This window comes from Chinchilla lanigera, unplaced genomic scaffold (assembly GCF_000276665.1).
Source record: "Chinchilla lanigera isolate Chin_1 unplaced genomic scaffold, ChiLan1.0 scaffold00030, whole genome shotgun sequence".
Lineage (NCBI taxonomy): Eukaryota > Metazoa > Chordata > Mammalia > Rodentia > Chinchillidae > Chinchilla > Chinchilla lanigera.
Window position 1 is genome coordinate 3,163,519 of NW_004955431.1, and position 14,007 is coordinate 3,177,525.

The 14,007-nt window shown below is 35.9% G+C and overlaps 1 protein-coding gene across 1 annotated transcript in view; it reads right to left on the reverse strand.

The window, feature by feature from the left end:
* Window positions 1-13,059, reverse strand: part of Kpna3 (karyopherin alpha 3 (importin alpha 4)) — a gene marked incomplete at its 5' end in the record, with an annotated part of 28,899 nt that extends 15,840 nt beyond the window's left edge. Inside the window, 6 exon segments of the mRNA XM_005387599.2 lie at window positions 2,043-2,128; window positions 4,337-4,432; window positions 4,984-5,036; window positions 5,124-5,153; window positions 5,326-5,415; window positions 13,015-13,059. Of these exon segments, the coding sequence (XP_005387656.2) occupies window positions 2,043-2,128; window positions 4,337-4,432; window positions 4,984-5,036; window positions 5,124-5,153; window positions 5,326-5,415; window positions 13,015-13,059 (400 nt within the window).
* Window positions 13,060-14,007: the final 948 nt, after the last annotated feature.

Here is a 14,007-nt window from a genome sequence, read left to right on the forward strand (position 1 = left end):
TTGGGGCCTGAGGATACAGCTCAGCAGCACCGCACCTGCTTGATAATTCAGTGATATAGCACCTGCCTGCAAGGTCCTGAGTTTGACTCCTGGTACAGGAAAAAAAATGAAATTTTTCTCATAATTTACTAAAAAAATATAGTTCCTACTCCCAATATGCAACCTTAAAGTATAATTCTTTGGGCTGGGAAAGTAGCTTAGTACACAGCACTGTCTGGCATATGTGAGGCTCTTAGTTCAACCTCAGAAAAAAAAATCTCATATCAAGTCTATTTTATATAAATAAAACTGTGGATTAAACCCAGAGCCTTTGCACTGAGCTATACCTCCAGCCCTTTTAAAAAATTTTTATCTTGAGAAAAGGTCTTGCTAAATTGCCCAGGCTCACTTGAACTTGCAATCCTCTTGCCTCAGCTTCCCAAAACCCTGGGATTGCAGGTGTATAATCCTTATTCTTTATATAACTTTATACTCATTTCCAGGATAAGCTAGATCACTTCTTAAATTTCAAATGTGAATTCTCTTTAAGGATATTTTTGGCATATCTGTGTACTATTTATATTATTCACTTGACAGTCTTATTAAAATCCATACTTTAAACAAATAGAATGTATCAGTTCAAGTGTATGATACAATAATTCTTAGTATTTATACAGAGTTGTGCAGTCATTGCCACAATCCAATTTTACATTGCCATCATCCCCTCTGAAGTCCACAGCAATCACTCATTTGCTCTTTTGCTAGCCACTCCCCCAGCCTTTGGCAATCATTGAATGATTTCTGACTTTCTGCATTTGCCTGCTCTACATATTTCAGGAAAATGAATACCATGTTATCGTACAAACACCAAGAATCCCCTAAAGACTCCTGTATTGAGGGCTTGATCCCCAATGCAGCAATGTTCAGAGGTAGGGCCCAGAGAGGCAATTAGATCATGAAAGCACCAACCTCACTAATGAATGAACCCACTGATGAGTTCATAACTTAATGTGCTATTAGGAGGTGGAGCCCTGCTGGAGCAATTAGATCACTGGGGCTGTCTTTGAGGAGGACATCTCTTCTTTTGCAGTTCCTATGCTCTGTTTCCTGGATGCCATGAGGTGAGCAACTTCCTTCTACCACATCCTCCAGCCATGAGGTTTTTGCCTTGGAGCCAGTTAATCATGGACTAAAACTTCTAAAAACACAAGCTGAAATAAACCTTAGCTCTTTGAAGTTGTGCATCTCAGGTACTGTGTCCCAGGAATGAAAATTAACCAATATACACTGAATGTAGTTGTTTTGTTTGGCTTCTTTCATTTAGTGTAATGTTTTTGATCGATGTACATTGATGCAGCAGGCATTGGTACTTCATTTTCAACTGCTGAATAGTATTTCACTGCATACACATTTTGTTTATCCACTTATCCCTTAAAGGACATTTGAGTTACTCATGAATAGTGACGCTGTGAACATTTGTATGTAACTCTGTGTGGACATACTTCATCTCTCAGTTTCTCCTAGGAAGAGTGCTGGGTCACACGGTAACTGTTTAACCTTTTGAAAAATTATTTTCCAAAGCCGCTGTATCACTTTACATTCCCCCCAGCAACATATGGAAGTTTCACCTGACCTATTTTTAATTTAACTAATTTCATTTATCACTTCCATAAAAGAGAAGACGAGCATCATTTACAAGAAATACAAAACAGTCAAGAAATAATAAAAACAAAAGATTTTGTCAAATTTTACCTGATTTTTATTAAAGCCCCACTCTAAAATCTGTTCCCATTCTGTTACAACTAAAACCAAACTGGAAAGTTATTATAGGACTATGCTACTTTCTGTCACTACATCAAATAATTGGAAGCCCATCTTAAGGTAAACACAATTTAAATTATTTAATGATGGATTAATGATAGTTATGGAAAAGGTAGCAGTGATCAAAGTAACATAAAATTTACCAGCTTAAAAGTTTTGTAAGATAAAATTCAGTTTTTAACAAAGCACTTCCTTGCCATCATTTTTTAAAAAGTTCACAGTAAGGAATTTAACTGACTTACTGGACTGTACAACAGCTTGAGTCTGTGCAGAAGTTCCTGATGCTATATTGGTTAGTGCCCAAGCAGCTTCAAATTGTAATGAAGGACTGTAAAAAAATACATAAAGAAAGTCATCTTTTAAAATTTTTTATTGGAGTCCTTAGTATGTCTATAGAACAAATTATGACTATAGAACAAATTATGACTATAGAACAAATTATGTCTATAGAACAAGTTAAGAGACAGGATCTTACTTTGTAGTTCAGCCTGGGCTTGAATGTGTTGGCCTCAAAAATGCAGTGATCCTCCTGCCTCAGCTTCCAAAGTGCTGGGATTACAAGCTTATGCTACCACATCCAGCTAAATTCTTACTTTAGATATATAACTACCTCCAAACTTTATAAACCTCAGACCTAAATGACGATCTCTGTCTTGAATTTTACCTTGTTATATTCAACTACTTGCCATATTTCTCTACTTGCATATTTCATTGCCTTCCAAAGTCAGTCACTACTAACCTCTTTATATCTATTGGGAGTTGAAATATTTAGCCAATCACATCCCTTGTCTCCTTCTTCTCCCAGACAAAACATGTAATCAGAGTCATGATAATTTTACCTCCTAAATATTTTTTATATTTCCAGAATCATCCTTAACACCACTGTGCTAGCTGAGGCCCTCATCATCACTTGAAACACTAGGCTGGTCTCAAAGCCGTGGCCATCTGACCCCACTACACCATCCATTACACATACTAAGGCTACTGTAAAGCTGCATATTAAATTTTCAAAGATGGATTCAAAAGGCAGGGATTGCTGGAGGCAGTGGCACAGGCTGATAACTCCAGCACTCTGGGAGGCTGAGGTCGAACAATCACAACTTCCAGGCTTGTCTGGGTAACTTAGTGACACAGCAAAACCCTGTCTCAAAATAAAAAGTGCTGGGCATATACTCAGTATGAAGGCCCTGGGCTCAATCTGTGTGTATATATGGGTAAGTGTAGTGACAGCCAGAAGTTTTTTTAAAAAGCTGTCACAGGCAGAATGATTTTAATGTACACTGATAAGAAGGAATAGATCAAGAGGTTTAAAGTTGTGAAGATATAAAAAATATAGGCTGTGTTTTTGTTCTGGGACTGGGAGTAGGAGTTAGGAATGTGTCTCAAATCCTAGGTTTTGGAAGTCCTAATTTGTTATACAGACATACTAAGGACAAAGTGCTACTGAAAAGGGAAATAATGAGAATAATTAGAATGTTTTTTTAAAAAGTTAAAACCTGACATAGGACAGACCTGTTGAAAGACCTGTTAAAAGGAAATTATAAAATTACATATGCTGCTAGGAAATATAGATGAAAGAACATGAATACCCTTAAGTGAAAACCAGAGAAGGCAGGCGTAGAGCCAGCAAAAGGAGTCAATGCACAATAAAAGTAAAGATGATAGAATGAATGGTATATGCTGGCACAGATTAGAAGCATCTCAGTTCATAAACTTAATTCTTCCCCTAATTCTGGCCACAAACCAAATTCAATGAAAACCAAATCAAATTCAATGGTTAGGTTCCATGTTGGCCTTACGGAGAAATTTGATTCGGTGCTTGTCCAGTTTCGTTTGTGACCAGAATGGTGGCAAGAATTTTTGTCAACCAGGGTACCACAGTATTCCCCCCGGTGAATTCAAACTGATGAAGTCTGAGACACAGCCCTAAGGTATCTCTAAATACAAATGGAAATGAAGCAATACCTTAAAAAATACCAAGTGGCAATTTTCTTCTTCTCATAAATATAATCTGCCTGCTTACTTTTAATGTACCCCAAACAAAAAGAAAGATGCTAGACAACTAATCAAGGTCAGAGTTTTATCAAAGACTTCAGAGTACCAGTGATCGGCTGGAATAGTCCCAGGGTATGAAAGAGCTACTTACTTGTGGAAGTCATTTATACTGACTAGTCATGAGGTTAATCTATATATAGACTCACAAGTGAAGGGTAACTCAAATACTATTTGGGTTGTTTGGAAATATTATTAATTAAAAATCCTCTAATAAACAAAGACTAAGTATTTGAGATAAAATAGAAAAGGCATTTCCCAGGAATTAAAAATTTCCTGTAAAATATACAGACTTCAGAAATTTAAAGAGAAGTATTTTATGTCCGCTGAATATGATCATAAAGAAAATCACACAAAAGTACACGACAAGTATAAAACTTAATAGATCAAAAACCAAACTGAATTCCTTGGCTTAAGAAAAAAACATAAATTTTAATGTGGAAAAAAAAAAAAAACATGAATAGGGAATTAAATCCATACTTACTTATCATCCCTTTCTAAACATTTGACTAGAATTGGTAAAATCCCAGATTTTATTAGGTCATCAATTGGTGGGTTTCTGTCACTGGATAACAGTTTTCTGTAAAAATAAGAAATAAGAAATTAACTGCTATATATTTTCAAACTACGAGCAGAAATAACAATGCACTCCTAGACCAGTGGTGGCGAACCCAGATGGGCACGCGTGCCGCAGCGGGCATGCAGAGAGAGCACTTTCTGTTGTAAAGTGAGCCAAGCCACCCCAGCAGCTGGGCACTGGTTAACAGTTGTTTTCTTCTAAATTAAAACTTCAATATTCAGGTTTAATTGCAGTGTTGGCATTTTGTGTAATAAATAAGTGGGTTTGAGGTTGCAGTTTAGGCACTTGGTCTCTATCAGGTTCACCATCACTGTCCTAGACTACTGGCTAAGACACTTTAAATACAATATAATTATGTGCCTGGTGTGGTGATGCAAGCCTGTAATCCCAGCACTCTAGAACCTGAGGAAGGAGGATCGCCGTATGTTCCTTTGGCCAGCCTGGGCTACATAGTGAGTTCAAGGCCAGCCTGAACAACATAGCAAGAACTTGTCTCAAAAAAACCGCTAACAAAACATAATTCTTCCTCTAGTGCACAAACTAGTATTTACCTTGCTGCCTGGACAGCACTCAATTGGACCACTGGGTTATCGCTTGTGGCATTCTGCAACACCAAACGTAAATTTCAGAAATTAAAACAAAAACCAAAACCTTTCAAAATGTTTCAAATTGAGATCAATTAATAACATACCTGCAATATAGCTTCTAGTGTTACATTTTGCTTTAAAAAAAAAAAAGACAGTTCAGTAGAGTTTATTAATAAAACCACATTCATTAAATATTCTATATGTTAAAGTTGATATGCCTTAACTACTATTATAAAATTATAAAAGCTTCTGTCATTACTACAAAAAATGATTTTAAAGGTATTTTTTAAAAACAAAGTCACTTACTGCTTTAAAATCGGCATCAACATCAGAATCTTCTAAACTTTCTTCTTGGGGAACGTTTCTCTTTTTGAGTAAGTGTTCGTCTCTTTTGTTCTGAAAAGCAACCAATAAATGCTTAAGAGCTCATGAAGGCTGTTGTTAATGAGAAATCTATTAAAATTATTTCATCTTTATTCAGCAATGGTAAAACAAATGTTGAATATATAAAAGTAATACTAGTTAAATGCACGCACTGCAAACAAAGTAGTGGTCAAATTCTGGCTTCATAACAAAAACTGGCTGACAGTCTAACTTTTACTTACACACACACACACACACACACACACACACACTTCACTAATCATCAACATTTCTTAATCTTTAGTGAGAACTTAAAATTTAGGGATGTGCAGTATTATTATTAGCATATAGCAAATACATTTCAACTAGTATGCCATCTTAATCTACTTATGGCTAATAGTTGCCTGGAGCAATTTATTAAGAAGCCAAAGTAACTGGAAAAGTTCAAGGTTCACATATCACACTGTGTACAGGCATACTTGCTGGAGGTGTGGGGAGGGGGAATTCATTAGCATAAATGTTAAATACTTACCATTATCTCAGATTTAACACATTCACACAGGGCCATAATTGATTTGTCTTATGGCTGGGAGGCTTGAACCACAGGTGGTACAAACAGATCTAATCACTTTTGTTGGTCTTTTTACTAAAAAATTAATAAAAAGCTACTTGATGGGACAGTTATACATGTATTACTGGTGGCTCAAGCTAGAGGGAAGGTATCAATCTTGTTATCTGGCTTTTATAAACAAGAATTTTCAATTTTCACGTTTTATAAAATTTCAATTATCCGTAATAGCAACCTGTGTTGTTTCATGCATTATGTAACTCTAGGTAAGTCATCAATTTTCTCTTTAAGTTTTAGTTTTGGTTGCTATGACATGGAAATAAATTATATCAAAAGATTGAATAAATGACTTTTAATAGCTTTTTCAAATTAAAATTTTGAAAGATAGAATTCTAATATTTTACACACATACATGATTGTGGGAGGGGTAATGGGAACTGAATCTAGGGAGCACTGAACTACATATCTAGCCCTATCAAAACAATTTTCAAGCAGGATCTTATTGGTTAGTTGCCTAAGCTGGCCTTGAACTTGAAATCCTCCTGCTTCAACCTTTCAAGTAGATGAGATTATAGATGCACATCACCACACCTAGCTTTTGTTCAATGTAATATTTATTAAAGTGTTTGAATATAACAAAATTATTGAAGAGGCATTAATATTCCTGATAAAATTCAGGTCAAATAGAAAATTTAAACTAGAAATATGTATCTAAATCTTGCTGGTTTGTATGTACACCACCAATTTTGGTGCTATGTATAAGCATGCATATTTAAATAAATGCCTGTATATATTTTTCATTAGTTTACTAACTTCTACTTACAACACAGCATACTTCTTTAGTACCTACTCAAATAGTCGATTCTAAATTTTTGTTTGGCTTTTTTTTTTTTCTTCCGGTACCAGGAATTGAACTCACGACCTTGCACTTGCCAGGCAGGCTGTGCCACTGAGCTAACTCCCCAGCCCCTTTGTTTGTCTTTTTGAGACAGGGTCTTGCTATGAGTTCAGGCTGGCCTTGAGCTCACAACGATCCTCCTGCCTCAGCCTCCTGAGTGCTGGGATTACAGGCATGCACCACCATGCCCAGCTTTAAATTTGGTTTCTTTTTTTTTGGACTGGCAGTTGAACCCATGGACCTTGCATTTGCCAAGCAGTCACTTGTGCTGCTGAGCTGTATCCCTGGCAATTATTTTTAAATTAAAGGACCAGGATATAGTTCTGTGGCACAGCACCTGCCTGGCAAGTGCAAGGTCCTGAGTTTGATTCCTAGTACCTACCTACCTACCTACCTACCTACCTAAATAAATAAATAAATAAATGCATTTCAAAATGTATTTTACATAGTAGCTTCCCACATAATATTTATTAAAGTACCAAAAAGCCTAGCAGATGGCATTCCTGACCAAGTGATAAAGTATCACCAGTAGTAAAAGATAAATCAGCACTATATGCTTCCTGGTATGCTGCACTAAAGACAACATCACTTTTGTGATATTCCTGACCTAAATAAACAACTGAGAAATTTCAGACAAACTCAAACCTGCCATTCTATAAAAAGCAGGCCTGTACTCTTCAAAAATGTCGTGAAAGAAAGAAGAACAGTTCTAGACTGAAGGAAACTGAAGAAACATGACAATGAAATGCAATGTCTGAGCTTGGGCTTGATGTTTGATTTACAAAGGACATTGCTGGGAATAATCTGTAAAATCTGAGTTGTATTACTTACAGATGAGATAACAGAAATTCACCTATACTAATTTGATAGGTGCACCCCAGGTATGTGGGAAAGCATGTCTTTTTCTCTTTTCAAAAACATGAACGGATGTATTAAGGGTAATGGGGCACCATGCTTGCAATTTAACCAATTTAAGGGAAAAACATATATATGCATACACACATGCACTCACAAAAATCAAAGAAAAAATAAGGTAAATATGGAAAAAATCAGTTATTTATATGTCAGTTTCATTAGATGCAGAACCACAATTTAATAAAATCAAACACTTACTCATGGCTGAAAAGAAAAATAATCTTAAGACTACTAAGTTTGAGGCTACTGTGAATAACACAATAAACATGGGAGTGCAGATAATCTTTGACATACTGATTTAATTTCCTTTGTTATTTCCCAGTTATGAGCTTTTTTGATTATAGCTTTATTTTTAATTTTCTGAGGCACTTCCACACCTTTTTCCATAATGGTCATAATAACTTACATTCTCACCAATCATGTATAAGGGTTTCCTTTTCTACATATCCCTGCAACACTTGCTATTTTTAATATAGCCATCCTAACAGGCATGAGAATTTTGATTTCCCTCATCAGTGAAGTTGAAAATGTTTTCATATGCCTGTTAGCCATTTCTGTGTTTTGTTTGTTGCTTTGAAGAACTGTTTATTTTGGACCTCTGCCGTTCTTGTTTTTTTATCAGGTTATCCTTCTGATTTTCTGTTATTTTGCTTTTCACATTTTGGTTATTAATCCCTTGTCAGATGTATGGTTTACAAATATTTTCTCCCATTCCATGAGATGTATCTTCACTCTGCTGATTATTTCCTTTACTGTGCAGCCTTTTAGTTCAATAGGCCATTTGTCTACTCTTGCTTTCACTGCTTGCGCTTTTGGGGTGATATACAGAAAATAACTGCCCACATCTATGTTACAAAACATTTTTCTGAAGTCTGCTTTTAGTAGTTTTACAGGTTCAGGTCTTCTGTGTAAGTTTTTAACTCACTGAAGTTGATTTTTGTATATGCTGTGCATAATTTTATTCTTCTTCACATGGATATCTACTTTTCCCAACACTGTTTATTGAAGAGACTATCTTTTCCCCATTGTGTGTTCTTGATACCTTTGTTAAAAATCCAGTTGACCATAAATGTGTGGATTTATTCCTGGGCTCTCTCTTCTGTTCTTGTGGTCTTTCTGTCACTATCATGCTATTTTGACTGTTATACACTAGTTTTAAAGATTTTCAAATCTGATAGTGTGATGTCTCTGGCTTTATTCTTTTTTGCTTATGACCACTTTGGTTATTCAAAGCCTTCCATGGTTTCATACAAATTTACAACAGTTTTTTCCATTTCTGTTAAAAATTTCAAAGGAATGTGACAGGCATTGCACTGACTCTGTAGATCACTTTGGGTACTATACACATTTTAACAGTACTAATTCTTCTAATCCATAAGCATCAGATATCTTCTCTTTTCTTTTCCTTTGTCTCAGAAAAGCTTCTTTAGTAAAGGAAGCAGTGCTTTGTTTTCCATTTGGTACAAGTTCCCTAACTTGTCACAGATCAGGACTTCTAAACAGCACCGCTTTTATGTCTGTAAGTTTTTCTTAAAACTTCAATAAGTGATTTAAATGTAAGTACAAAATTTAAGACATACTTCAATTTAATTTTTGATTAATAGCATTTAATGAGTCCCAGATACATGTCTAGAATTAGAAACATACAATCTAATAAAAAATGAAATATTAAAAGCAACTTCCCATGGGGTAAAGTGAGTTACCAGGTGGTAGATAGCGTGTACTATGTAATGGTTTGTGTCTAGATGTCCTTCAATGTCTCATGTGCTCACAGGTGAGGCTTTTTAGAGCTGGCTGGATCTAATGTGTGATTACTAAATCATTCCACTTATTGGCTTAACAGTCATATTCAGAACTCAGGGTGGACAATGGGAAGGCCCCCTCTGAGTGTGACTGCTACTTGCCCTAAGGGTGTGTAACCTGGATATACTGTACTATTAAGGGACAGAAAGAGGGCTGCTGCTTGCTTCCTATTACTTTGCTGCTTTGCTGCCTTCCCGCCTTCTGCCTGCCATGAACTGCTTTTCCTCTGCACTGGCTCCTTGCCATGTGCCACCCTGCCTCGGCAGCCAACTATGAACTGAAACCTCTATAAACTGTGAGCTAAATACACCTTTCCTCTCATAAGTTGGGTGTTGGGTATTCTGTCTCAGCAAGAAGAAAAGTAACTGAGACACCCTAGTTCAATTTCTCAAATGGGTAGAGCTCAGTAATGAAACATTGGGTACTAGCTCTCTTCTATTTTCAAAAGTCTCTGTGTCGGTACCACTGCGATTTTCTCTTCAATGTTGCTACAGAAATAGGAAGTCTAAAATCAGAGAGACACCATAAATAGTAGAGGAATCTTCCCTTAAAAGGCTCACCATACCTCTGTAGAATCATCAAAACCAACTAAGCTTTCCCTGAAGTCCAGGATTTCTTTAAAAAGGAATTTACTGCTGGGAGTGGTGGCACACCCCAGTGATCCAGCACTTAGCAGGCACAGGTAGCAAAATGGCTGTAAGTTTGAGGTCAGCTTGGGCCTTAAGTCTGAGGCAAGCCTTAACTACATAGTGAGACCTTGTTTCAAATACATAAATAAATAAATAAAAATACAAAAGAATTTACTTTTTATTGCTTACCCAGGGATTTATTTTTCCCCAGTACTGGTGCTGGGACCCAGGAGGTGCTTGGCTGTATGCATCCCTAACCCTTTTTACTTTAAGACAGTGTCTTCCTAAACTGTTCAGGCTGGCCACCGTAGTTTGGATTACACATAGGTGCCTAAGCACTCGGTTCTAGGTAATTCTTAAATGTGGAAATAAAGAATTACTTGAGATTAATTTCACTTTCAGTCCCACAAGATTTTCAGAAATTTAACCATGGCAATTGGAAAATCAACATTATCTGGAAAATGACGAAGGAGGAGTATTTGGCTCTAAGGGTCTAAAGTAGTCAAGATAAAGAAAAATGTGCTCTAACAAATCAGAATTTTTAATTCTATAAATTACAGAAGAGGGAACACATAACCAAATATAAATATAAATGAATAGCTTGCATTTATGTATCTAATAGAAAGACTAAAACAGCTTAAAACGAGACTTTTGAATATACTAGAACTATTACAAACATTTGAAAGTTGTGTTCAAACATGAAAGGGGAAAATAAAGGCCTATATCTGAGGGCAAATGGTGTACCATTAAGAAATAACAGTACACAAGTAATTGAAATAACAGTACACAAGTAATTGCTTAATTCTAATTTTAGGGTAGGGTGAAGGATCTTCACTTGATCAACAACAATAACACAAAAAACACACACAAAAAAGGATACATCACTCTATCTCCCTGATTTGCAAAATCATCTATGACATTAGATGTCAGGGTAATTGCTGCCTCTGGAGGTAGGCAGGGCCTTGGAAAGGGCTCTGTGATACAGAGTATTTTCTTTCTTAATTTAGAAGCTGATGGAACTGATAGGCCCATCATGTTATAAAACATTTTCATCAAGTTGTATATTCAAGATGGGTAGAATTATTTTGTACAAGTGTTACATATTAATAAAATGTTAAAAAGAAGCTAAGTTCAAGTGCTAAAACTGGCAAAAAGTTAACTTTATTTTATTAAATTGAGGCTTAGTTCATTTCTGAGGTCCAAATAACCTAAGAATATGAAAGAACTTTTGCAAATGTGATTGTCAAAAACTGTATGTCCACAAAGAAATTAAGGCATTAATGTGACCCTGGAATTAACAAGTATTTTTCAATGATTCAAAGTGGGATAGAAGAATGAATTTCAAGAACTACACACTACACCAGGGAGCATGACATTGATAGTGGACAAAAACTCAAAACTTGATTATGTAAACATTTAGAAAAAATAAGATAACTCCAATTTATCCTCAAAATTTCAGATTAAATGTAACTTCTTCAGACAAATCATCTTTGAATCTCTAATTTTACAAAAAATCATCCTGCTAACTTTTATAGCTACCTTTCTCCCAATAGCGTCATTCGTAAGTTGTAAAGATATAGTTGGATATATGATTTTTATGTATGGAGTTGGCTCCATGAGGCAGCTGCTCAAACAGTAAAGCTAGTATGAATAACCAAATAAATAAATTTCTGAGGGGCTGGGGATTTAGCTCAGTGGCACAGAGTCTGCCTGGCAAGTGCAAGGTCATGAGTTCGATTCCTAGTACTGGAAAAAAAAGAAAATTCTGATGAAGATCCTGTGAGCATCATTACAAGGAGCTTCTAGCAAACAGAATTGGTACCCAAAGTTAAGAGATTTGAAGAGCAATCTAACCAGTATTTGAAACAAAGTGCATATTAAACAATTATTAAATAATAGGTCTATTGAATTCTGGTGACTTAAGAGAGCATATATTTTCAAAATCAAGCCATTCCTTCTCTTTAAAACTACAAGTCTTAGTGATGGTAATTTCATATAGGAAGGAATGTGAGAGTGAATAAGATCAGGGAAAAAAGTCTAATCTAAACACCAAGGTTAGAAATAAGTTTCAAATCTTACTATTAGAAAAGTACATATACAGCCAGGTGTATAGTTCAGTGACATAAGCACTTTCCTAGAAAAGTACATATACACAGAGAGAATTCATTATGTGTATTTTACTGATTGGCAATGGAAATATTTGCTTCAAATAAAATGGGCTCATATGGAAATCTGAAGGCAACTCCAAAGTCTTTCAAAAAATAATGGAAGAAAATAATTTTAACACATTCACAACATGGCTATAATTTGTATGTCTTGCTGGGTGGCTCTGAACCACCAGTGATATATGAATGACTGTCTTATTAAGCAGCATGGGACAGTTCTATAGGGTGTTAAAGCCGCCCAAGGGGACAGTCAAAGAGGTAATGCCAGTGGTTCAAGCCAGTGGAGGAAATCTTAACAGCAGTAATCTTTCATCGGTAAGATTTATTTTTTTAAAGTGTCTTTAACAATATATGTAACTTTTACATGGGAAAGAGGAAAAGAATACTGTATAACACATATTCCACGAAAGGGTTACTAAGGAAAAGGCATTTAACTTCATCTGATGTGAAAATTTCAGTACTTCCCACAGTGCCTCCTACAATAAAAGGAAGCTATTATTGAGTACATATCATTACAAACTAATGATGTATTTTTAGGTGGTTTTAGGGAGGATCATTACTCTGCAACAGTATTTTCGTAATTCAATTTATAGAAAACTTTAACATCAGAAAGCTCTATGAATTAGTTTTCTTTAAATGTATTATCACCCTTACCTTTCGTAGTTCAACTGTCACTTCATTTCTGTGTCTTCGCATCGTCTAAGAAAAATAAAGAATACGTAAGCATCAAAATACTGGTAATGCTGGTATATAATTAAGGTCCTCAGCATTTGAGAATTAAATTTTTTTTAGAACTAACTTTAGGCTTTGGACTGTCACTTTAGATTTTAAATGATAAGCTATTATTAGGTAAAAAGCCAGAACTCTTGTTTTACTGGATATCCTCTGCTTAATTTTGCGAAAGGTGAAGGTGGGGTTTGGCTAGCTAGGGTTCATTCTCCTGTCCTACAGGCACCCAGTTTTCTTTGAAGAACTACTCGATCCCTTCCCACTATACACAGTTTTGATGCAACCTAAAGTGCTTCACTTTGCACTACCTGACATTTGGTCTGTGAGGATAATTTTAGACATTTGGTCTGTGAGGATAATTTGGTCTGTGCGGACAAGTGTGTCTGTGAGGATAATTTCAGAAGAAGACTGGCATTTCAGGTGATGGGCTGAGATGGGAAGATCTGCTATCAGTGTGTGGGTATCTGCCAATTAGATGGAAGCCCACATAGAAAAAAAGGCAAAGGAAGGATGGGTTCTTGCTTTCTTCTGGTGCCAGAACACCTTTCTTCCCCTGCCCTTGGGAGTCATAATTTCAGGTTCCTTGGCCTTTGGAACTTACACCATCACCCACTCCTATTGTCCCCTCTCTCCTCTTTTGGCTTCAGAATGAGTCGTAATACTGGTTTCCCTGGTTCTCCAGCATGCAAACAGCCTATCATGGGACTTCTCAGCCTCCATAATCAAGTGAGACAATTTCCCTAATAAATCCCGTCTCATACATCTGTCTATATATCTGGATCTACCATTAATTTTCTCTCTCGAGAACACTAAAACAGAGCTTATATAGACATTGATCCAAACAAACTTAAAATATATGTGTATATGTATACATGTATGTATATATATAAATAATTTTAGACAACTAGAAAACAATGA